Source organism: Seriola lalandi, unplaced genomic scaffold, assembly GCF_002814215.2.
Source record: "Seriola lalandi dorsalis isolate HSWRI2012SDOR001 ecotype SW California unplaced genomic scaffold, Sedor1 jcf7180002054476, whole genome shotgun sequence".
NCBI lineage: Eukaryota > Metazoa > Chordata > Actinopteri > Carangiformes > Carangidae > Seriola > Seriola lalandi.
In genome coordinates this window covers 48,980-74,985 of record NW_019525029.1, presented here as the reverse complement: position 1 = coordinate 74,985, position 26,006 = coordinate 48,980, and the positions used below count along the sequence as shown (strand labels likewise).

General features: G+C 40.7%; 1 protein-coding gene and 2 pseudogenes across 1 annotated transcript in view; all 3 read left to right on the top strand.

Annotated features, from left to right (window-relative positions):
* rapgef5a (Rap guanine nucleotide exchange factor (GEF) 5a) overlaps positions 1 to 19,033 on the top strand; it is a 49,576-nt gene extending 30,543 nt beyond the window's left edge. The window contains exons 10-26 of the mRNA XM_023412284.2: positions 1,890 to 2,035; positions 2,873 to 2,973; positions 6,448 to 6,526; positions 6,623 to 6,767; positions 8,733 to 8,824; positions 8,926 to 8,956; positions 9,390 to 9,468; positions 9,759 to 9,908; positions 10,945 to 11,054; positions 11,812 to 11,934; positions 12,449 to 12,624; positions 12,719 to 12,809; positions 12,891 to 12,941; positions 13,073 to 13,160; positions 13,294 to 13,358; positions 14,435 to 14,489; positions 14,871 to 19,033. Coding sequence (XP_023268052.1) covers positions 1,890 to 2,035; positions 2,873 to 2,973; positions 6,448 to 6,526; positions 6,623 to 6,767; positions 8,733 to 8,824; positions 8,926 to 8,956; positions 9,390 to 9,468; positions 9,759 to 9,908; positions 10,945 to 11,054; positions 11,812 to 11,934; positions 12,449 to 12,624; positions 12,719 to 12,809; positions 12,891 to 12,941; positions 13,073 to 13,160; positions 13,294 to 13,358; positions 14,435 to 14,489; positions 14,871 to 14,989 — 1,701 coding nt within the window. The 3' untranslated portion in view covers positions 14,990 to 19,033. The remainder of the gene's footprint in view (positions 1 to 1,889; positions 2,036 to 2,872; positions 2,974 to 6,447; positions 6,527 to 6,622; positions 6,768 to 8,732; positions 8,825 to 8,925; positions 8,957 to 9,389; positions 9,469 to 9,758; positions 9,909 to 10,944; positions 11,055 to 11,811; positions 11,935 to 12,448; positions 12,625 to 12,718; positions 12,810 to 12,890; positions 12,942 to 13,072; positions 13,161 to 13,293; positions 13,359 to 14,434; positions 14,490 to 14,870) is intronic.
* Positions 19,034 to 21,196: 2,163 nt separating this feature from the next.
* Positions 21,197 to 22,081, top strand: LOC111659374 (lactose-binding lectin l-2 pseudogene; annotated as a pseudogene).
* A 2,601-nt stretch (positions 22,082 to 24,682) lies between these two features.
* LOC111659316 (ladderlectin pseudogene) lies at positions 24,683 to 25,257 on the top strand (annotated as a pseudogene).
* The last annotated feature ends 749 nt before the right edge of the window (positions 25,258 to 26,006 follow it).

The window sequence follows — 26,006 nt, the reverse complement described above, 5'->3', positions numbered from 1 at the left end:
TTTTTAAAGCCTCAGCTGATTTTTTTTTTTTTTTTTTGTTCAATGAAACAACTCCCCACTGTTATATTATGTTATTGTGGCATCTGTAGAGGCAAGAACAAGTAAGTGAACTCTTTGACATTACCCGCATTTATGTATAAATGTAATATGGTCAGATCTTCATCGAAGTTACAGTAAAGGACAAACAGAATCTAATTGAACTCGTAACCAACAAAAACCATGATGTCAGTGTGCCTGTCCACCTGCTGAAGCTCAGTAGAAGCTGAATGATGCAGGACAATGACCCTAAACATCAGAGTAAATTTACCACAGAATGAATTCAAACGAAGAAAATCCACCTGTAGGAGTTGCCCAGTCAGAGCCCAGACAATAATCCAGTAGAGATGAAGGGAGCCGCTCACACCTGACATCTTAAGAATGTCCGAGCTGAAGCAGCTCTGAAGGAAGAATTGTCGGAAATTCCTCCTGAACATTGGGCAGCTCTGATCAGCAGCTACTGGAAGAGTTTGTTTGAGGTTATTGGTGCCAAAGGAGGTTCAACCAGTTATTAAAGCCAAGGTTCAATTACTTTTTCCTCCACCACTGTGAATATTTAATAGCTATGCTCAATAAAGACACAAAAGATTATGATTGTTTGTGTGATATTAGCTTAGGGACACTGTGTCTGTCTACATTTGTGACTTAGATGAAGATCAGATCACATTTTATGAGCAACGAATGCAGAAAAACAGGGAATTACAAAGGACTCAAAAACTTTTCTTGCCACTGTAAATGTTGACATATGACTAAACACAACTGTGTGCAGTCCTACATAATGTTTCCCTGTGTGTGTGTATTAAAGCAAGAAACAGTGCAACAGAAAGGCAGCCCGGCACAGAGCTCTCTGTGTCAGTTGTGATTGCTACTCAATCCCTCTGGCTGCGACGGAGACTGCAGCGAGCAGCTGGAGAGGAGACGTTGCTTCTTTATCTCTCCTCCTGTTCCTCTTCTCTGCCTTTGATCTCCCACTCTCTTCTCCTTTTTCTCTCCTCTCCTCAGGCTGTTTCTTATTGTGCTCCTTTGTCCATCTGGAGCTCAGTTCCTATTGCACTGTCACTGCAGGTGTGTGTGTGTCGGTGTGTCGGTGTGTCGGAGTCACAGATCAAGTTGCTGTTCATTTTTGGAGCAGGAGATTATTTCAAATGTCAGCCCACGTTCTCAGTTGTCCCCATTTGTATTTATTACACAATACCATTTCCTTCAAAGGCAGGAAATGTAATACCTCCCCCTATTATCACATATGGATTGATGTGGGAGTGTGTGTGCTGCATTTACTGTGTGAAAGGGTCTGGACACTAGAGCCCAACTGATACTGGATTGCTAAAGTTGACATATATATATATTGGTATTTGAGAATTTAAAAAATCTGACTGATATTGGGTGATATTTGTTTTTTAACATAAACATACACAAAAAAAAAAAAATTTGTCATTATGACCCCTTTAATTTGTTTAAAGGAATATTTTTGTAAATTCTGCTATTGCTATGTAGCTAGCGTTAGCATTAACTTTACTTACCAGTCTTGAGGAAACATTGTACGTGCAACATCAATCTTCATTCCTTTTAAGAGCTGTCTCCAGCAGTGGAAAGCGATCCCAATGTTGACTCTTGAGCGAGACAATTTACAGTTGAAAATAAAGTTTTCATTGCTCTCTGATGAACAAATGTCCTTTAATTTTTATCGTTTCTGATCAGACGTCATATACCGTGCGCATTTACCAGTCTATAATTTAATAAGCTACAGCAGGCCTATAATGTCAACTTTCTAAGAGTTTAGACCTTGCCTCATTTTGTTACATGTTGTCTGTCTGATTTTTTCACTCTATTTTTTTTTTCTTTTTCTCCCTCAGGAGGCAGTGGGGAGGGTTTGTCTGAAGGAGAGAGGACGGGATGTGTTGGTGTTGCAGAGAGTGACATCATCAGTGACGTCGCCGTCGGACCGGCCCTCACCCACATCGTCAGGGGGTGGGTCCAGAGAGGAGGATTGCGACAAGAGGTCAGTCCCTCCTCCTACATAATAAGAGCCCTCCAAACCAACAGTTGCAACAAAAGATATAATCATAGTACTCCTCCCTCTCTTTTTCAGTTTTTTACTTTGGGAGCTCAGGTTGCAACCACGCTCTCTTGCATATCAGCAGTGCTGTCAACACTGTGTGTGTGTGTGTGTGTGTGTGTGTGTGTGTGTGTGTTTGTGTTTGTGTGTAAGAGCATTTCCTCAAAGTTTATTTCTTTGTACAGTGTCTGTCTTTGTGTTTATTTAAGTCAGTATGTGCCAAGACCTAAGGCACAATGTAGGGAGTGTCAGTGACAGGCAGGTTAAGTGTGTGTGTGTGTGTGTGTGTGTGTGTGTGTATACGTATACAGTGCTCAGCATCATCAGTAGCAATCAGTTCCCTCTGAGTGCTACTGTAGGAGCTGTCAGACAGAGGGTTTTAATCTCTGAAGCTCTTAGCTGACAGGGGCAGACGGCAAGGCTGTTTACCCCACAGGAGAGCACCCTTCCTGGGTGTGCAAAGCGTAAATGAGGGCTGATCCTCCGGAAGTGTTCAGATATGAAGATGACCTCCGAGCTAGCTACGCTCGCAGAAGCAGAGGAGGACCTAGATGATGAAGATGATGAGGATGAAGATGATTATGAGGATAGAAATCATGATGAAAATGCTAGCAGTTCAGAAATCAGCACATTTGATGTTCCCCACTTCCGCTACATCGATGACGACGACGTGGAGGAGAATAAGGAGGAGAAGAGGGAGGGAGGAAAGAGGGATGGAAGTTGTCGCACTTTGTTTTCATGCCCTAGTGAGGAAGATTGTCGCGGCTCTGCGTCTTACAGGTACGTGGTGGTGTCGGGAACGCCGCTCAAGATCTTGGAGCACCTACTAAGTGACCTGCGGTTGGATGACCAAAGAGGGGCGCCAGAGAGCAGGGAGAGCGGTAAGTTTGGAGACACACACACACGAGTACACGTTTTGTTAACACTGTGTGCACACATCAATGACAGGGCATGCATGCACACAATGTGACTGTATGTCCATAAACAGAAAGATAGATAGAAAGGCTTAGAATTAGAGTAAAACAAAACTTAGTGAAGCAGTTTGTCATATAAATAAAGCAGCTGAATTGTTTATCTCTTTAGCTTTTTGGCCAAAGGTATATTTAAGACTAAGCAACACACCTCCCTCTCATTCCAAGGAATTTCATTTTTAGTGCCACACAAGTTACAACACAGTCCAGCCTGTTCCTTTCTGTCTCTTTCAACTTCCCTGAGGTGGGTCAAAACCCGGGAGGTATGCACTTCATCTCAATTGTACTGTCTTTGTTTGTACTGCCTTTGTTCGCGTGTGTTTGTGTGTGTGTGTGTGCGTGTGTTTGTGTGTGTGTGTGTGTGTGTGTGTGTGTGGATCTGTGGCTGCATGAGTCAGTCAGCCCTCACACCACAGCCAGGTGCATGTGTGTGTGCGTTCATTCAGCCATGTCATTGCCTGTAAGTATGAGGAACATTCAAGAGGTTAAATGCTCTAATGAGTTTGTGAAACGATTCCCCCGAGGGGCTCGTAGGCATTTCTGCTGCAAACAATTTCAGTGGGCTGTTAACTGTCATGTCTCATTTTCACAATCCTCAAGTCTATTACTGGCTATTGGGTTCTTTGACAGGGCAGCACTTATAGTACTACTATACTGTTTTACCTCAGGAAGTGTTTTGTGAATTATTTTATATCAGATTAGTGAGCGGACACTGAAAGTCTTCACTGTTTCAGTTGATCATTTAGCACATAAAGTGTTAAAAAGAAGTTGAAAAGCACTTAATGAACTCACAAGGTGACATGTTTGAATATCCTTTTTGTCTGATTAATAGTCCAAGTTGCTAAGGTAGTCAGTTTACCATCAGTGGAGAAAAGCAGTTTCAGGGTTAAGATGGTCTCCACAAACCACAGCGTCCCCAATTGTGTTATAATGTACTGGCAACGTGCCCTTTTTGTCTTTACAATATTGCTGATATAAGATGATAATTCTTATAATACCGATCAAAAGAAAAATGCATGTTAGTTAAAATACAAACAAATTTCTTGTCATCATTAACGGATCTTAATCTCCTCTAATTAAATTCAGTATCAACATGGAGCCCAGGTCCACTAAATGAATATTTCATACTTCATTCAGGGACATCTGGGTCTCAACCTGTGTTTTATAAAACCCCGCTCTTGCCTGTTGGTACTGCTTTAAGACAAGGCGTCTTTATGTATCGACTCCTCAGCACCACCAGCTCCCAGCAGTCCACAGGGAGCCATCTCACTGAATTGCAGGAAGCAAAGGAAGAAAGAGGGAGAGATGAATGTAGGAGAGGGAGAGGGAGAACTGAGATGGTCTTTGTGGAGGAAGAGCGCCTGATATTTATTCACTGAAAAGAGAAAAAGACGCACTTTTTTTAAGGCTTAGGTTGATTTATTTTTTAAAATTTTTTTTAAAGAGGGAGCGGAGGGAGAGGCAGAAGCAGGGATGCAGATCAACCGTGTATGTGCATGTTTGGCTGTCTCTGGTTCTGTGTTTGGGTGTCTATCTTTTGGTCTGTGTGCACTGAATAAGCATGAGGGTGTGTGTGTGTGTGTGTGTGTGTATGTGTAGGTCCTCTGGGGTGGTGTTGAGCATCAGTGTGCCGTTTTAGCGGGCTTAGCTGTGCAGCATGTTGAACAGGCTTGAACACGCTTCCATAGAGAGAGAGAGCGATTACCCCAACCACCCCTCCCCATGTACACATAAAAACACACACAACAAAAAACACAGCAGCAGATTACTGCGATTACTTCAGCACACACACATTTTCTCTCTTTTTCCTTTCCCTCTCGCAAGAGATAAACTCCCCAAGGTCAGAACTGAATGAGTTATTCATCAGGGTGCTGTGTGCGTGTGTGTGTGTGCGTGTTGCTGTGTCTCTGAGTGTATGTGTTTGACTTTGTGTGTGCCAGCGGGCAAACGCAGAGGGCATATGTTGAAGAAGAAAATGGATATTTATCATCACAGAGAGCTGAGAGAGGGCGAGCGTAGGAGGAGAGTGGTAGCAGGGGGAAATGTAACAGGCGAGAAAGAGAAAATGAAAAATGGGGGTGTAGTGGGGGGGGGTGCTAAATTTGAGAGTGAGAGAGGAAAACGGATAGCAGGGAAAAGACTGATATCTGGTCAAGAAAGAGCTCTACATCCACAGACTGAAGAGAAAAGGGCTCAGAAAAGAGAAAATGACAGGAACGTAAGCCACCAGTGTTTTGAAAAAGTGATAAGCTCAGTCAGACCCGCCTAAAAATATTTCTCGAGAAAAGTTGTGTTTTTATTTCTAAAGAGAAGACACTTGTTCAAATATTAATGCTGCGGCCTCTGCTCAGTCTTCTATAATTGATTTCTTTGCTCTCTGCCTGACGGAGCCATATTTGGGTCACACATTTTCCCAGGGAAAGAGTTTGACACCACACACACACACACACACACACACACACACACAGACAAACACACACACACACACACACACACACAAACACACACACTCCTCAGCTCCCTCACAACACCAACAATGGCTCATTACCCATCTGCCATGAGGGCTGTTTATATTCAGATCTTACCCATTGAGCACCTGCTGAGTCTCACACACACAAACACACACACCTGACACACTCTACTCTGATGAATTAAAAAAAAACCTCTTGGTGGTGATGTAAATGCAATTGTAAATGTGTGATTTTTCCTGAAGACCCTGAAAAAACTCCCTGTCTCTTATTTCTTTATAACATAAAATAATGACAAAATAAGCAACAATCAAAGTTAATATTTGAGAAAAATAAGCATGTTTGCATCTCTATGGTATGATTCATTAAAACTTCATCAGGAGTATGTGGGTGTATTTGGAAGAGATTTGACAGTGGCTGGAAACGTCAACTCACAATCCATGCTGCGCAACCAAACTTTGGTCAAACCTAAGAACTTTATTTCGACTTCCAGTGGAGATCCCAAACTCTCCTTTGATGTGGCGAACCTGTCAGCGAACAGTTGCTTATTTACAAAGACAACAGATATTAGCATTCAGCAACATTAGCATTCAGCTCACCAGCTAGGCTCAAACTTTGTCAGCTGGTTGGTGCTGGGCAGGTAGCATAAAATGTCAAAAAACAAAACAACGAGCTGAAAGATGCTAAAATGCTCTGTATAGCTGAGCGAGACATCACAGTCAGGTGATAAAGTGTATTTGTTATGTTTGTAAGGTGGTTGACATAAAGGAAATACCATTCATTAGTTCATAATGGAGACAAAGGAAGTCAGAGTTGATGTCAGGAACAAAGGAAGAAAATATGAGACTTCCATGTTACTTAATCTACAAGTAAGACAAATTATTAAGTGGCTGATGGTGTGTTTCCTGTGTTTCAGAAATGTTGCTGGATGACTTCCTGCTGACCTACCTGGTGTTCATGTCCACCCATGACCTCTGTCAGGCTCTTTTGGGACAATATCCTTACTGGCAAACACGTGTAAAAACATAAATCACACTCATATCCTTTCTGCCTCCACACTAAACCTGCTTTGTCTCCTTGACCGCTCTTACCTATAGCAGCGCCCGCTGCAGGGGTCAGGAGGAGGGCAAGGACGCCCTCTTCAGGAAGCGTAAGGTATTGCAGCTGGTGTCCCACTGGAGCAGGCTTTACAAGGACTTCCTCAAAGAAGAGGAGCACGTCAGGAGCTTCATGAAGGTGCGGCACTAATCGTTTCATCACCACAACTGATTTTTTTTTTTTTTTTTTTTTTTTAAATCTCTACTTTCGCTCTGTTTCTTGTATTTGAAAAGATCCTCTGGTGTCCTTTTACATGTGTCACTAAAGAACATCAGAGGTCTCGTTCATCTTCACTTGTCTCTGTCTTGATCTAAAATGGGGTTTTGCACAACAGGACATCTGAGCTGCAGTGTGTGTGTGTGTATGTGTCTTCTCTGATGTACTTGTTAGCTGCATCTCCTGTTAAACTGAACACTTTTTCAGCCTGCAGGGGGAACCTTGTTTTTATCTCATCCCTCCGACAAAGGACCAAACAATAAGAGAAAAATACGGGCACTTTCATGATCTATCATATGAATTTGGGTTTGATCATAATATCTGGCTTTGTGTTTTTATGTCAGAGTATCTAATCACAAGGAACAATGGAAATAAGAAAAAACTAGTATCTACACAGGACACCGTGTTCACTGAAAACACACATACAGATTCTCAGTCACATCATTGTCACATTTCTCATGACAAGTCCTGCTTCTATCTGCTGTGTTCCTGCTATATTTTCACATAGTGGGCCAAATCGGATTTGAATGCCTGTGACGACCATTGCACACACACACACACACACACACACACACACACACACACACACACACACACATACATGTAACATGATCACACATGTACACATCCACACGCACACCCTCAACAGCTGCATACACTCACCAATCACTCTTCCCTCTGAAACCTGACAGCTCCATTGCTCAGTGCCGGGTTGCCATGGAAACCAAAGTGCGAGGGTTGGCATGGGTATAATCTCATATGGAGTGTGTAACCCAGGTGATAGTTGCCTAGTAACAGAGGAATGAGAGGGGAATTGGGATGGGATGCTATGGTGGGTCAATGACAGCGATAAGCAGGTGGATATGTGTGTGGTGCGTCCGTGTGTGCATACGTAAGTGCGTCTTTGCAAGTTGTTAATGTTTCCTTCCCCTGAGCTTTCATGTTACGTACTAATGCTCTGCCATGCACACACTCTAGCACACAGACACAACAGAGCGTGCCCAGTCACCCATTTAAGTACAAGGTACAGAATTTGTCTCATGTTTTTTTAATGTAATCTACCTTCACAGCATAATTTGCACTTGATGGTACTCAGTAAATGAGCAGCACAGAGTGGAATGTTAATACCATGTAGTTTTATTTTGTTGGTTCAGATCATCTTCTTAACCTCAGTTGTATGTCATAGCTTACAGTGGCAAGAAAAAGTATGTGAACCCTTTGGATATTTTTTTTTTTCTTGCATTAATTGGTCATAAAATGTGATCTGATTTTCATCCATGTCAGAAGTATAGACAGTCTCATAAAACACAAACAAATGTAATCTTTCATGTCTTTATCGAACAGACCCATTAAGCATTCACAGTGCTGGTGGAGGAAGTGAATGGATCCATGGATTCAATAACTGGTCGAACCTCCTTTGACACTAATAACCAGTAGCTGCTGATCAGATCTGCGCAAAGTTCAAAATGAATTTCTGACCATTTTTCAATCCATGTCTGGTGTGAACCTCTGGAATCCAATCCACAGCATCTCTTTTAGCCCAAAAGGCAAATTTTCTTTGTGGGAAATGATTTGGGTGAACCAACCTGATAAAAAATTTGCTTGCCTTCTTTTAACCATCATAATTCTGTTGTAACGGGCAGCTAGTCAGATATCTGTTTGATATGGAGCCAATGTAGAACGATGGTTAGAGTGTCTGTGCGTGGTTGACAGTACAGCTAAAGTCTGAGAGCAGCCAAAGACCATTCAAATGTTAATCCTGCAGCCAGTTGCCAGCTTTTCTGATGGACCAAACAAACAAATATTTTACCATCAGTCAACAAGTGTTAACATGAGATTGTGGTTGCAATGTCACAGATCTTGGTTTTCGTTTTCTCTGTCTGTCAGACTCTGTACAGGTGTGTTTTAGAAGATCTGTACGAGTTCCCCACACTGGAGAAAGATCTGAAGGAGTTCCAGAAACTTCTGCGTCGCAGACAGTAAGTGGGTTTGTCTCTGCACAGGGCCTTTGTTAATTTTTTTTTTTTTTTTCCCCATGCTTGCCTGCATCCCTCCTCACATTTGTGCTTGTTTCTCACAGCACTGTGGATGACTGTCCTCCAAACCAAAAGGTAAGACAAACAGATGAGAGGAAATATTTACAAAACCCATGATGCTTGAAACTGTCAGTTATATTTTACTGATATGACATTAGCTCTAGATTTCAAAAGTTTTAATGGTATAAAAATGTATGATTTTGTTAAGTATTAGAGGTGTCCTGAAAACCAGTCAAATAACCAAGCTCCCAATTGTATCTGCTGACGTTGAGCAACAATTCCAGGACTTAAATTAGCCGCTCATGCCAATAGTAAACCATGAATTTAGAAAATTAGAGGAAAAAGTAGAGTATAGTCAATCATACATTATAGAATAGACAGCGTAAAACTCATAGATGTGCAACAGTAATATAGGAGATGATACAGATGCTGTCAGTGCATCACAATATTCAGTGAAGTATAAACAGTGTTATGCATCTTCATCTTTCTTCTGCTCTCTCTCCTTCAGAGCAAACAAATGTATCAGCAGTTGAGTTTGAAGGAAAACTGTTTGCAGCTCCGAAGTCCGCAGATTGAGACCAGAGAGGGTGAGTAGCAGACACAAACTCATGCACACACATACACAACACACTGCCCAGGACTGTACACAATTATGCATAATGACAGTCTGTGAGTTTTAATTTCAGTGTGCACATGCAAATTGCTTAAATACACCGTGTTCAGCTTCTTTGTGTGCTTGAGTACTTGACAAGAATTAACTCCAGCCTCTCTCCATAAACACTTAAGTCTTTTCTGCATCTGCTTCATTATTATTTTACAGTATTTCAGTATTTTTGTTGTAGCCATCTACTGTGAACATTTTCTATGTATTTCTCAGTTATCTGTTGCGTGTACGTGAGCGCTGACTCCTACCTGAGCGTCCACACACACCCGTCACTGGAGGCCCACGAGCTGCTGAGGATTGTGGGTCTGAAGATGGACAGAGCAGAGGAAGACATGGTGCTCGCTGTGGTCTCACACACTGGAGGTACGCACTCAAAGAAATGCACGCACAGTACATAATGAACATATAAACATAAGTATTAAATTCCCTCAAGAATAAAAATTTTCTACACCAGCGGTTCCCACCCTCACGCCACCTACAGTATCTTATCAATTATCATGTATAAGTTGCTCCAATGCAAATATTTTAATTGCCAAGTACTTTGTGACCAATAAGTACCTGAACAGTATATATACAGCTTTATCCCTGTGTTTGCTGTCAGTCTCACCTGTTGCTTCTGCCCTGGCTGGCTGGCTGCTGTCCTCCTCTTCCTCTCCCACATCTTTTTTAGCTGCTATCCCTTCATGACTGGTTGTGACTTGGCATCTTGACTGTGCTGTTCAATTCGCAGCACATGTTTGTTCTGCACATCTGACTGGCCAAGTGTTTCAACCACACCGTTGTCACAATAACAGAAGGGTGTGGGGTATCTGTTGACAAGTTGAAATGTGCTCTCAACACATATTCATATGTGAATACATATAAATTGTATTATCTGTGATTATAAAATTGTTATACTTGATCCCATTTAAGGGTCAAAGATAGAGCTTTGCATGACCTCAGCATGGGCCCCTCCTGGGCCTTGGGCTGGGGTCATCTGTACCCTTTGACCACCCCAAGCTGTTAACCTTTTATACATTGCTATTAGCTATTTCAGTCACTAGTTGTCTATACTAACCATTTATCGTTCTATTTTTTTTATTTTACTTTTAACTTTTAAAAATGTATTCATTACTTTCAGCCAATGTTAATTATTTCAGCTGTTTATTCATTATTACTTTAGCTATCTATTTTAACCATGTATTACTTAGCTAACTGTTAAGACTTCTCTGCTTGCTTACCTAACTAGTTTCATGCACTCTCTCTCTTTTTTTAAAATTTATTTACATTTTTTATTATTAGTTGAGCTGCTGCACCTGCTAAACCCCTTAGCAGCTGCAGAGTGCCCCTGGCCCATGGTTTGACAGTCTAGATTATCGTCATCATCTCTCTCTCCTTCTCTCTCCTTTTCTTTATATAGTCGTCTCTGCAGATCGGAGGGTGTTACAGCCCAGTGACTGTGTGTACTCAGAGTCTCTGACCCCACAGGGAAAGCTTGTGGCCTGTCGCAGGGATCTCACTGAGATCTTGGTATGTAAATGCACTGCTCTGTTTGTGCTTCTGTCATTCTGCAACATTCAATCTTTCCATGTGTTTCCAACGCGCTGATTGAGGCTAAAGGTGCATCTTGTAGGTTTAAAGCAAACCACGATCTCAAAGATCTGATTATTTGGGCATTTGCTGCTTCTGATATTGTTGCCTGCTTCTTTATCATCTTCTGGCTAAATCAGGCTTGAAAATAAATATTCTACTTCCCCATGACTCATTGTGACATATTTTCGCAGTGTCACAAATGAGTCATGCTTTATAAGCAAGCTGGAGAGACTCAGGTCAGGTGATTGTTATTAACATTGACTCAAAAGGAGAGAAAAGGTGTGAGCCACAATTAATACCGTCACGGCAGGATTGGAAAGTGCTGCATCAGGGCAAAGTGTTCTTCTGAAATGACATGTTTTTCAGATTGGAGCTTAAGTTGTGAATCCTTAAAACCATTTTACACTATTGGGCATTTGACAAACTGCAGTTTTAGGGATTTTTTTTTGTCTTGCCTGGATATGTATATTTAGCATCCTGTCATTAACAAACCTGCTAGATTCTCTAGCATCATTGTTCTGTAGTTTATTATGAATGTGAGACATTGTTTCTATTGTTTATCGTATTTAGAGATTCCATATATAGTCAGTACATATTTGTATGTACAGCATATACTTTATTTCTGAGCATACGCGATATAAAGGCGACGACATCCTTCTTCGCACTAACTTACCTTTTCTTTGTGTATATGCAGCCTCCTTTGACGGACAGCGCTGAGCTAAGCAGGAGGTCTGTGCGACTCTTGGGCATCAACACCTGGGATGTGGCAGCTGCTCTCACACACCTGGACTGGAGCCTCTTCAAATCCATCCACGAGGTATACACTCTCATACACACAAATATATGCATGTGGTGCATATGCAGACAGTACGGTATAATAAATTCATATTCATGACAGATTGCTGGGGCATAAGCATTAAAGATGCAAATGCTCTACAAGAGTTGGCTGGATCATGAGTACAGAAAGTCTTCTTGCAGCTGAGCGGCTTCCAGGAAGAGCTGAATATTTGTTGGGAAAATGGTGAAGCAGAGCACAGATATTTTGGATGTTATTGTATCATTCAGAAATCTGGACAATGTTTTGTGCTGGATTCTAATTGTCTAATGTGAGAAATTGCTGCTTTCCTCTGTTTTTATAATAACTTAATTATATGTGGATTTTGGACTATTGGTTGGACAAAACACACAATTTTAAGATGTCATGTGGGCCTCTGGAAAATTCTGATTACTGTCAAATAATTACATTCTTAAAGGGAGTAGATATTTTGGGATGCATTCCTCTGAAAAGCTTGATGTCTTTCACTCACACTCTTTCCACCTTTCCCATGCAGCAAGAGCTAGTGTACTACACTCTCAGCCGTACTCCTGGTAGCCACACGGCGGCGCTCTCAGTCCTGCTCCAGCGCTGCAACGAGGTCCAGCAGTGGGTCATGTCCGAGGTGCTCATGTGTGTGTCTCTCAACAAGAGAGTGCAGCTGCTCAAGAAGTTCATCAAGATCGCTGCTCAGTAAGAACGCGCACACACACTCGAACATACACAAATAAAAGTGTATATATCAAGTACGTCGAGGTAGCATTTTGATGCATTTTTGTGCTTGTAGTTGTAAAGCCCAAAGAAATTTGAACTCCGCATTTGCCATCATCATGGGTCTCAACACAGCAGCTGTCAGCCGACTGAACCAAACCTGGGAGGTGAGTGTGTGTTTTATTTAGTGTATTTATACACATACGTTGTGTTGTAAATCTAATTCTGACCAAAAACCTTCCCTTCAGAAATGTCCGGGCAAGTTCAAGAAGCTTTTCTCAGAGTTGGAACTCATCACGGTGAGACAGAGACAGAGATACAGTATTTGCAGTTCCTCTTTCGATTTGAAAAATCAAATCTTGAAATCTCACTTCCTTCTCTCATCGTTTTTCTTTTACTCTGTTTTCTCTCTTCCTCCATCTTTCTTCAGGATCCATCTCTGAACCACAAAGCCTACAGAGAGGCCTTCAAGAGGATGAAACCTCCCAAGATCCCTTTCATGCCTCTTCTCCTGAAAGGTATCATCTCCAACCCTCCCCACACACACACACACACACACACACACACACACACACACACACACACAGCATACCAAGACTTTATTGTTTTTTTGATGAATGACACTTTAATACAGCTGTCCACTGCTCTTAGATATCACCTTTATCCACGAGGGAAATAAGACCTTCCATGACAACCTGGTCAACTTTGAGAAGCTGGTGAGTCCACTCAGTTCTGTAATGTCTTTCAGTGTTTGAGTTTGTTTCAAACTGTTTGAAAGTGACCTTTCAGGAATTTTGCCTTACCTTTGAACAAGGCTTAAAATGTCATCCAGTAACTATATAGATAACAAGATGAGATGTATCAACAGGTGATTAACCGATTAGTCAAATAAATAAATGGAGTATAAATGCTGTAATGTACAGTATATGGCACTTTTTGCCTCTAATTCACCTATTCACTCTCATAAGTGGCATCGAGTTACCATGCAAAGTGATGGCCTGACCATCGGGAGCAGTTTGGGTTTCAGTGTGGACAGGGCCAGCATGTTGCTAACACAAAAATAAAAACTCAAACAAGCCAGTCGGTCACAATCAGGTGCTGATTTGCAACAACAACTCTGAAGTTGAAGTTTGTTTAATAATCACAAGTTGGAGCTGTAAAATACAGTAATCACTGTGTTGTAGATGAATCTGATGATTGTTTTCTCAATTAATCAATTTAATTGTTTGGTCTGTCAAGTCAAAAAATGCCCATCACAATTTCTTAATTCAAACCTGTTTCAGCAACTTAATCTGAAACAGTAGAATCACTCCTGGGTGGTGCGAGGAGAAAGACGCTGAAACAGGACTACTGGCTAGATAATTAATTCTGGTCAGTGGAAAAAAGCATAATTAACGTAAGTAGAAAGGGGGAACATTTGTCAGGTCTGAGAGAAGAAAACTGCTGCAGCAGGACAAGACCAGTGATGGAGAGGCAGAGCGCAGGTGGAGATTAAGGAGTTGACAGAATGAAACCTTTATTTATACTGTACTGGGGGGAATTCACTGAGACCAAGCTCTATTTTGCATGAATGGCATCTTTTCTTTTTAACTGCTGACTTTCATCTCAATCATTAAAAGTGACCACTGACACATCTGTTTTCCATCAAATAAATAAGATCTGCTTCACTTTGAAGAAGATGTCATTTATATTGTTATTTATAGCAATGGGGCAGGACAAATCTGCTCTAAAATGTTAGATTTTGATGGTTTGGCATCGCACTGATGCAACATGTTTTCTTCCTAACCAACAGCATATGATCGCAGACACAGTGAGAATGATTCGCCACTGCCAAAGCGACCAACCAGGTCAGTCTTCACGTTTCTGGGTGAATTAAATTGGTACAAATGATCCTAACATCACAAATGATAAGTTATCAGGGCTCTTTAGGTTCATTGCCTCCCCTCTCTGACAAAATGTTATACCAAATGGGGTGTTGATGTTTTGGATCCATTCATTGTGAGGAATGTACTGCCATCTGTAGTCGAGTCAGTGTACTGCACCTGTATCTTTGTCTCTCCCACTCAGTTTTCTGTTACAGTTTCTAAGCAACCATTTCCAGACAGACTTTTATTTTCTTTATATGGCCATAATAGAGTCTGTGTTTGTACTAAGTGTGTGTGTGTTCCTGAGCCCAGCAGAAAACTCCTCTGCGTGACTAATACGCGTGTTTTGTGTCCGTCTCTTAGGCAACGAGGTAATCGGGGTCGACAGTGCGGAGGTGAGGGCGAGTGTTAACTACCTGCACATTATCGACAATCAGCAGACTCTTTTCGAACTGTCACACAAACTGGAGCCACGTGCTTAAACGCGCACACACACACACACACACACACACACACACACACACACACACACACACATAGACACATACACGCAGAGACACACAAACACACTGGACACTGGAATGGAAATGCTAGCTCTGTGTGACACGAAGGACGCTTTGTACAGCAAAATGTCACACACTCAAACATACACTGCAACAAAATCACACTACCAGCAGTGGTGCCAAGTGGACAATAAGATGCCATGTGTTCAGACCCAACCCACGAAGACACAGAGCTGCACGCTGCCTGTTCTCTAAAGGCTTTATAGCACTGAACATGTGCTTGCAAAAAGGATTTCTAAACTCCATACACGTTCTGTAAACTGTCTACAGGAAGAGATTCTGCACAGCAAGACCAAGATTTGCCAAACTGAGATAGAGAGTAAAGGAGGCTGTAATTAGTTTGTACAGTATCTATTGGACTGAATATGCCCTTGGTTTTGTTCTTGTGATGATCCTCTGGTTATTTATGAGCCTGTTTAGCAGGGGGAATGTTCCTTTATTTCTGTCAAAGTCTCGTCCACCCCCACCCCCACCCCCCCATTACCCGGAGGTCAACAAGGACTTCATATCCTCGTCATCATTTCAGTTACAAACACAAAAACAACTGTAGAGGAGTTAGATGTGTTTTTAACCTGATGGCTGAAATCTGCCCCATCGATGGTCTCATATTATTTCATCTGCATATCGCAAATCTGCCTCGTGCCGCATGTATATGCAGGGTACATGCTATAGTTATGTAGGTGTATGATGTGGAGCTTTTTTTGGTTGTTGTGTTGTAGCATATTACGTAACACAAGCAGCAGCCATTACTGAAGCAGCAACACTTTTTGCACCTACAACTTTTTCCCTTTTGTCACTGAGCCTCTGCCTTTTGACTAACAATGTGCAGCCTCAGTGAGTGACAAAAGGTGTGACATTAACAGTGTATTGTACCTGACATGTGAAGGAAGCATTGCGAGAGGTTTTCACTGACTGACTGTGAGGTTTGAAACACTAACAGCTCTCCTGAACGTGCCAGAGTTCAAAAACTGTTGATGAATAGTGAACAGTTATTCCAGTCCTGGATGACTTTTAGCCAAACACTCCTCGTGCACTCTTCTCTATGATGTTTTTGTGTGAATAGATAATGATTATTTTACATTGTATATAATATGGACCTATACATTTTTCAGTGCCAAATGTCACATTGATCCTGCAGCATAGATGTACTGTACTGCTCTTGGTTTGTTTAGGAGTCTTTTTTTTTTTTAATTACATAATTTTTGATTTCCTTGAATGAGCCCTGGAATGAAGTCTGGTCCTTGATCATGTAAAGCAGATCTGACTCCTCGCAGAAATGCTTTTTGACATTATGATGACTGATTTCAGGGTGTGCACGTGCTTGTGTTTGTATGTGTGTGTGTGTGTGTGTGTGTGTGTGTGTGTGTGTATATGTGATGCTATCCCACTCATCTTTGGTTGCTATGGAAACACAGCCCCATCATAGTCCCCCCCACTTTCTTTTTTAATCCTTGAGTTGTATATGTTAACAGATAGTCAAAGCACTGCACCACAGAGCTTTAAGAAATAGCTTTATTCAACAGAACCATGTTCATGAGGAGATTTCATCACTGATGATTTGTTCTTACTGACTGAAAAGATCACTTCATTCAGAAGTGGTCTTGTGTAAATTGTCTGAAAACCAACACAGGGTGTGGACAGAATAATGGAAGCACAAGGGCACAGACTTCCTCCATTACAGTAAGACTGCCTGGTGGGATTTTTACAGCTTTGGTTCATCCATTGATTATTTATCACTTTAACTTTGGTTCTCATAATTTTGGCCCTCCAACTACATGTTGGCAGGGAAAATGATCTTTTCTGAATCCAACCTGGCAACAAATTCCTGTTGACACAGCCGTGACATGTGAAAAGCATCTGTTTGTTATTCAAATCCCTGAGTAACCAGCTCGTCTTGTTAATACAGCTATGACTCTGGCTCACTCTCTGAATCATTCAGAAACGATATATGATCTATGATGATGCATACAGATTAAGACTCAGAGTCATGAGCAGTCTTTATGTTTGGCAGACCTTATTAGTGTTTGTATTATTTTGTCCTTGCCCTGTATCTGTTCATGCGGTCACGTCAGTGGTACATTTCTGTTGAGTAGGAGGAACCATGCGAGGGTGAGATTCCTAAATGTTATGTAGTGCTGCATGTCTCGCATTGTTTAGATAGTTATGAAGCATGGGGGGTAACGTGCAATACAGTAGAAATGTTGTTGCCACAAGTGTTTGTCATCATCATCGTTTCAACACTAAGCCTTTCAGAGCACAGACCATAATGATTCAGTTACATAAGGGGAAACCTGAATTTCACAAACTGTCTTAGTGCCAAAAGCATCTTTAGTTCATTACAAGAGGAAATTAAAAGGTGATCTCTATGTGAAGACTCATGTTGAACATATTTTGTGTGTTTGTATGTGTTACAAATAGCTTAGTCATTGCCTTTGCATTAAAAACTCTTTCAAAGACAGACTGTAACCCACTGTTGTCACCAACACTTTGTGCAGATGCTGTGATACTGAATGTGGAGCCAGTTATAGTCAACCAAATTGATGAATTCAAATTAAAAGATTATTTGAGCCATGTAAGTATTTGGTATTATGGGGATGTAAAATCTAAACAAATTGTAAAGAAGTCTGTTTATTGTGCAGGATGTGCTGCTTGATGTTACACATGTGAGTCTTGAGATTGTTCCTTTCCAATAACAGTTAATATTACATAAGCAATATAAAGAAGATAAAAATAATATTCAATTCTGAGAGTGGATTTCTCCTTTAAAGCAAAACTCAATACCTACTTGCTTAACAGTAGTGGATGGAAACATGCATTCTCTGCACATTCTCTGGAAGTTTGTTCAAAATTTACAATAAATTCTGATCGAAAAAGCTTTTAGAAACAGTTATGAAATAACGCTAAACTACAGTTTTATTGTTTGGCATTTTTAATGTAACTGTCCATTATAACGCTATATTTACCTAAAGTTTGCTAACATTAGCTACTGGTATATACCAGACAGAGTAAAGCTGTAACAGCAAAAACTCCTGAGTGTACTGAATTCAGCAACAATGCGTTTTATTTCTTGTGAGCTCAGCTTTGTACGAGGAAAACCGTTATTTCTTCTCTACAAAGTTATAGTCGCATTTTAAAGATGCTTTTTGTGAAACCAAGTCAGTGATTCTTTGACTGCGAGAGCCGATAAATCAGAGCTGTGGTGTGTTCATATTCAGTGTCATAGAAAGGCCTTGTGGTAGTCATTTTTACTATTAACCTGTACACGACACACACATGCACAGACACATCTCTGCTCACTGTGTCCAGACAGCAGGGTAATCGTGCTATATTAGTTATTTATTGTAATATATTGTTTATTTATGTATTTCAGAGGTGACAAAATGCCTCAGTTTATGTGCCAGAGTTTCAACGGTGAGGAAGTGCACACGTGAGAAGGAAAGATGTTTGTGGTTTGAAGCTGCAATGCTGGAATGTAAAAGTACTTGTTATGTTTTGTGGCCACTTGAGGGCAGCAGACGAGCAAGTCGGTGTGTTGATGCTCATCTCTTTCCTCTGGTGTCAGACGCTTATATGGAGAGGAAGCCAACAGGCGGCTGTATTTAGTGTTTTATCGGCCATTGTCATGACTGTGTAAAGTTGTGGTTTTTTAAAGAAATGTTTAAATTCTGTTTGCATGTTAAATCAGAAAAAAGAAAAAGTTCACAATGCAAGAGAGGAAACAGTGAAGGCTTTGTACTATTGTAATATTGTTGATGTGTAAATATATGCCTATGTTGGTATGTTGTTATTTATCTGTTGTAAATGCAAAAAAAAAAAAAAAAAAGTCAACCACAAAGCAATACGTCTCCCCTCGTGTCCCCTCAACCTTCGAACAGCTGAAGCCACATGTCTTTTCTAAAGCTGCGTTTTACTATGTCAAAATTTTACTGAAAACAAATAAATTATAGGTTTTATGTGACATCTCCAGGTGAGCGAGTGTTTCTCTTCTTGGCTTGTGTTCAGATACTTTGTGGTTGTTTTTTTCCCTGTGCGTTTGACCGGTGACCAATGATATCAAAGCAACAGTTCAAACACACTCTCTGAAGCAAGTAATAGAAAAATGGCCTTTAAGCTGTTTCTGCAGGATTCTGTCAGAGAAGGGAAGAGGACCTTCAGCATGCTAACGATGAAGCTTTTTGAGAGGCGTATATTGGGGTTGCTTTCTTTTTCTTTGTTATAATTCAAGAATGGATCTATGGGCCTCTGATGCCCAGTGAACTACGTGTCTTATTTATTATTTCAACGAGCAAACGGAAGATTGGATTAAAAGGTTACAAGCATGTATGTAACAGATATCAGAAGTGGATTATACATTAATGGACAGTGTTTATTCTTTCTTTCTTTATTACTCAGGCCTGTTTTGTTTGATACTGGGATAACGTTGATAAGCATTCTTATGATGAAATAAAAATAAAAAAAGATTATCTAGAGAACAGACAGCTGTCCTAAACCTTCCAGAGTTCCAGTAACAACTTCTTTGTTACTGGTTAATTTTTTGCCAGATACTTCACATGTACGTGTCTCATCACACTATGAGGTTCTTGTTTCAATAGATAATATTTCTTTTATATTGTACTTTATTTAAGAAAGGCCACATTCACATGTTAAATGTTTGCTGCATAGATGTACTGAAGAACTTTGGTGAAGACCCACTTTTAAACAGAACATCAGTGTTATGAGCAGCTCAGTTTCTCTCTAACACTCACATTGAAAGACTCTAATCCCTTGTTGTCTTTATTTATATAGAAAATAAGACAGAGAACAACTTATTTGTTCCTGGTTAATTTCTATCCAGACACTCCTCCTGTATGTTTCTCATTAGACAATGAGGTTTTGTATCAATAGTTGTACCTCGCTCAAGACTGAAACTTTGGGGACTGTGTTTGCTGTCCTGGGTCTCAGGCTGTGAAACAGTCTCCCCTGAGAGGCAGGTCACCAAACTCTCTCAGGTAGTTTAATTCAAAGCTACAAACATATCTTTGTCAATTACAAGTGTTATTGTAATTGAGTTATTTTGTACATTTTTTGTTTTTTTCCTGTGTCTTTTTGTTAAGCACTTTGTAACCTTTGAAAGGTGCTATATAAATGAAATTTTACTTAATTTGTTCCTGTAGAGATTTTTTTTATTGGCCTTTTTATCAAGATAATAATGCAAACACAATTAACAAGGAAAATCAAAAGAGCATACTGTATAACAGAGCAACAACATCAGCGATAAGGAAAACAAACAAAAACAAAATGAAAAAAATGACTTAATTGAAAGGCCTGCCTACTTCATATTGTGTGGATGACAATCCTCAAGGTTAAAGAACTTGATTTTTTTCTATGGGAAATTCACTTGAGGCTACAAGTTATTAAGATTATTGCTTTTCAGGAATTATTGTGTTTCACAGATATTTGATAAACCGTCCAAGATTCAAAAATGCTGAGAGTGGATTTCCCCTTTAAAGTCAGACTATGTAACTTTTGATGAATCACAGCCATCAACAACTGGCTACAAGAGACAGTTATGGGATAATGCTTAATGCTAAACTACTGCTTTGCTGTTCAGCATTTAGCTAACAAGTTAAAGATTCTGTAAACAATTGTCACACAGTCCGCTGGTAAAGACACTGATGGAGCCAGTAAATACTTAAAAAATGTATGGACATTTTGACAGTCGACTGGCTGACCAGGATTGGAGCAAGTCGTCCCCGTGGCCAGTCCACCTGTGCTCTGGTTTTATCTCTTTCTTAGAAATATCTTCTTTGAAATCTGTCTGCTTCAGAGCTGCTCCCTTCCATTTCTTGTTCTGATTTGTTTTTGTGCTTTGCGTTTTTTCTGCGTCTTGTTTTTAGCTCGACAGAGTAACTGCTCCTGATCTCACATTCATACCACACAGAGTACTTACTTTAGTTACCCTTTGCACTTGAGGTATATTTTATGTTAATTTCTAAACATTTTGAGGTTACAGCGTGACGCACTCACAGCAACATCAGCTCTCGTGCCCCTTGCATGCTGTCAACCAGAAGCCATTTAGTTTTATATGCTGTATATTGGTTATTTGCTGATGTGTAATATATATGCCTATGTTTGGTGTGTTGTTATTGTTTGCCTGAAAATGTATTAATTATAGATTTTATGTGACATCTCCAGGTGAGCTAGTGTTTTTTTGGCTTGTGTTCAGATACTGTGTGGCTGTGTACAAATGAAGGTCTTTACCATGTGCATTTGACCAATGATATCACAGAACAGTGCAGACACCCTCTCCAAAGCATATAAAAGAAAACAGTCTGTCACCTGTCTCCGTCTGGGTATCAATCCCACCTAAGGGTGCAGATCATCTCCACCCACAACATCAACCTCTTGTCCTGCTCCTGTGACAGAGAGACACCAACATGATCTTGCTGCTCTTCCTGTTTGGTCTGACTCTGGGTGCTGAGTCTCCTTCAGATGAACATGAAGGGAAGCTACAGCGTGGAAACTGTCCCATGTTCTGGTTCAGCTTCAACGGCCGCTGCTACAAGTACCTTTCCACTCGTATGTCCTGGGCTGATGCAGAGCTCCACTGTGTGTCAGAGGGAGCCAACCTGGTGTCTATCCACAGTCTGGAAGAAGAGGGTTTTGTCAAATCCCTGATCAAGAACTTTGACCCCGCTCAGGGACCCACCTGGATCGGACTCAGTGACACACAGAAGGAAGGAAGCTGGATGTGGTCTGATGGGTCTGCAGTCAACTTTGAATTGTGGGGCGCAGGGCAGCCAGATGATTATAGGGGAATGGAAGACTGTGTACACGATAGCTATGGCAATGATCTGAAATGGAATGATGACCCATGTTCTAGTGCTACACCTTTTGTTTGTGCATCACGCATAGGCTGTCTCCAGCAGCTGAGATGAGTCATGTCCAATTCAACATGTTGACTTTGCACCTGTTTTCCTGTTGTAATGCAATAGACCAACAAACAATAAATGTGCAAAATGTTCAAGTTTATATGTCTACAGATGTAATTTCATTCATCTCATTCAACTAATGTGTTTGGTGATTTTGTCAGATGATGTTGCGATTATAAAATCAGGATTAGATAGATAGATAGATAGATAGATAGATAGATAGATAGATAGATAGATAGATAGATAGATAGATAGATAGATAGATAGATAGATAGATGGATAGATAGATCTCCTGAACCTGTCTGTTCTGCAGCGCAGTGAGATGAGACGTTTGCTGCATCTGTAGCTGCTTCTCTTTCCTGTCAGAATGTTGTGGAGAGGATGGTTGGTATTGTCCAAGATGGCCTCCATCTTACATTGCTTATGCAGTCTCCTTGTGTTCGTGTCTGACATGCTGTTGCCCAAGCAGACTGCAGCATAAAAGAGTACACTGGCCACCACTGACTGATAAAACATGTGCAGCATTTCACTGCAAACGCCAAAGGACCTGAGCTTCCTGAGGAAAAAGAGCCGGGGCTGACACCGGGCTGAGCAATGATGCCAGTTGTTCACTGTGGTACCACAGCAGTTATTAAAGGGATAGTTTGGTTTTTTTTTGACTTGGGGTTGTGTGAGGTACTAATGAATATTCGTTACATTACCTGCAGTAGATTCTGTTCAGCGCGCACCCAGTTAGGAAAGCCGACAGGGAGCACCCAGCAGAGCGGCGGAGCGAGGTGTTGCTGTGTACGGGGCCATGAGAAAAAAAAGTGTTTCAGAGACTGTTTAAATGTTCGCTTCATGTAGAATATTTTCAGTGGTTTATCTGCTTGTGAAAACAGCACTTTCCACTTTCCAAAGGTCACGGTGATCTCACATTCATGTGAATGCGATATATCGGGAACGCCCACAGAGAATTTCACTACATCTGGCACAGATATTCACTTTGGACTCAAGGATGAACTGATTAGAATAAGAATAACTCATGAATTTATACACTAATTTTGACACAATTTAACTCAATTGTCTATGAGAATAGAATGATGACATTTCATATCCAAATGGTCAAAGGTCAACTTCACTGTGACATGATAATGTTCTGCTAAAACATAAACGTACAACTTTGAGGCATTAATTCTAGTTTTATAAAGCCTTGTTTTTATCTTATTTCAGTTAATGAAACTGTTTTTCTCTCACCTAGTTTTTGTTATTTTGTTTGTTTTAGTTAACGATAATAACGTTGGGCAGCGATGGACAGGAGGCCATTTCAACTTGAAAGACTTAATGTGATCTTAAAATCAAAGAGTTTGTGGTTGTTAGTGGAGATGAAGACAATTTTGCAATGTGTGAACAGCTGCCTCTGTCTCATCTCAGCCGATTCCAGCTGGTATGAACTGTGTGGAGAAGTAGTAAGCCACTCTCTGCCACGTACTGTGTGTGTGTGTGTGTGTGTGTGTGTGTGTGTGTATGTTCAGTGTTTGTGTGTGTGTGGAGGGGAGGTACGGTCAGTGGTGGTTTAGCCCCAGGGTGCACACAACTCTACTGAGGCTGGTAACCTCTATCATTTTGCAGTCATGCTGATGCAGGCTTCTGACAACTAAACAACAGTGGAGGGGGAAGAAGAAATGAGGGAAGTGAGACAAATAGAGCGGACAGGCTGGGTGTAATGCAGGTGCTGTGCAATTATCAATCTGAGTGCTAAATGAGTGGAAATCATGCAGAAATTGATACAATAGACATTAAATAGCAGTGTTGTAGTCAGGCTTTTAGAAGTACTGAACACTTAGCCCAAGTCCCCCCTCCTGTCTATTTCTGTCACTGAGATTTGCTCTCAAAGTCCAATGCTCGCTGCCAGGAATACAGTACTAGTATGGAAATATCCTTTATTTGTTGAATAAACAGGAAAGCCAGATAAACCTTTCCAAATATGTTCAATCCCTGCAGTATAGGCACCTATAGGCCACCTTTGAACATCTAATCACAAGCTGTGTCAGGCCTTTGCCCACGTCAAATGCTTTCTCTACACTACTGACCTGATCACAGATGTAACTTGTTTAAATTTATAAAATAATAAATAAAGTATTTTGCGTTTTTTTTAAGGGCTATGTGTGGTCTTCCTCCTTTGTCACACACTTTTGAGCAATATTATGACAGTGGCCACTTGAGGGCAGCAGAAGAGCAAGTTGATGTGATGACGGTTCTTTCTTTTCCCCATTTAGTACTTTATTGACCGTACATACTGAAAACTTGGTACTGTTGTAATAATGTTGATGCGTAAATATATGCCTGTGTTTGGTATGTTATTTTTAATCTGTTAAAAAAAATCATCAAGAAAACAATACACCTTCTCTCATATCAGTTGAAGCCAAGCGTCTTTTCTAAAGCTGTGTTTTGCTATATCAAAATTGCTGTAGTAATTTCATCTTATGTTGTCTTATGTTCAGATACTTTGCGTTTGTGTACAAATGAAAGTCTTTGCCAAATGCATTTCACCAATGATATCACAGCAAAATTGCTGACACCCTCTCCAAAGCATATATAAAAGGAAGTTGCCTGTCAACTGTCTCCTTCAGGGTCTATTTCCCACACGACGGTGCAGATCATCTCCACCCAACACATCAACCCCTCGATCTGCTCCTTTGACAGAGAGGCGCCAACATGATCTTGCTTCTTGTTTGGTCTGACTCTGGGTGCTGAGTCTCCTTCAGATGAACATGAAGGGAAGCTACAGAGAGGAAACTGTCCCATGTTCTGGTTCAGCTTCAACGGCCGCTGCTACAAGTATGTTGCCACTCACATGTCCTGGGCTGATGCAGAGCTCAACTGTGTGTCAGAGAAAGCCAACCCGGTGTCTATCCACAGTCTGAACGAACATAATTTTGTCAGATCCCTGATCAAGAACTTTGACCACGCTGAGGAACTCACCTGGATCGGACTCAGTGATGCCCACAAAGAAGGCAAATGGATGTGGTCTGATGGTTGCGCAGTGAAGTTCACCTTATGGTCTGTGGGACAGCCAGACAATAGTGGAGGATCTCAGCAATGTGTTGTCAACAACGATTTGAGTGACCACAAATGGAATGACGGAAGATGTTCCTTAACTATTCCCTCTGTTTGTGCATCTCGCATAAACTGTCCTTAGCAACTGACATTGTCTGATTCGAGCTGGTCACTGTTCACCTGTCTCTGTTGACATGAAGTAGGCTTCCATAATAAAGATGTGAATCTTCACTTGCATTTTTGTGTACAGAAGTCATTTCACTAATTTCATTTTCATAGAAACACATTAGGTAACTTCAGTGGTTGATCAAAGGGAATATTTCCACACCTTTGTAAGAACCTCAAGACTAAACTAACTAATAACTAAGCATTATAAGGAGAATTCAAAAGAAATCCATATACAGTAAACATGATTTCAATCCATAGATTTCCACAGGTGTGTGTAGATTTTTGTTTTTTTGGTCCATGTCTGCTCCAGCTTTGCATCATTCACTGGGTGTGTATGTGTAAAATTTTGGAACAACACAGTTAAATGGTTGAGTGTAATCATAATGACACTATTTACCCATATTTATTTTTTCTATTCATATGGATATCTGTGCATAGCTCAAAATTCGCTGAAAATTTTAATCCACTATTAAGTTCTGCTAAAATCATGATAAACCTCACTGTGGTGTGGGTTAGAAAAGCATAAAGCCTTGTAGTCCCTTTACAACAGAGGAAGATTAAATGCTTAACAATAATTCTTAAGTTCAACATTACCAGTGGGTTTACACGAACACGATGATCAACATGATCAACCCCTCTATTATGTAACTTTCTGAATACACAATATCACATGCAACCACCTCAACTCAGGTCTCTGTGAGAAAAATGACAGGCATGACATGACCTTGAATCAAAGCAGTTTCAGCCTACATTACCTGACAACAGTCACAAACCACTGAGTGTGCTTTTTATTGAGTGTAAAAGGAAACACCACACCA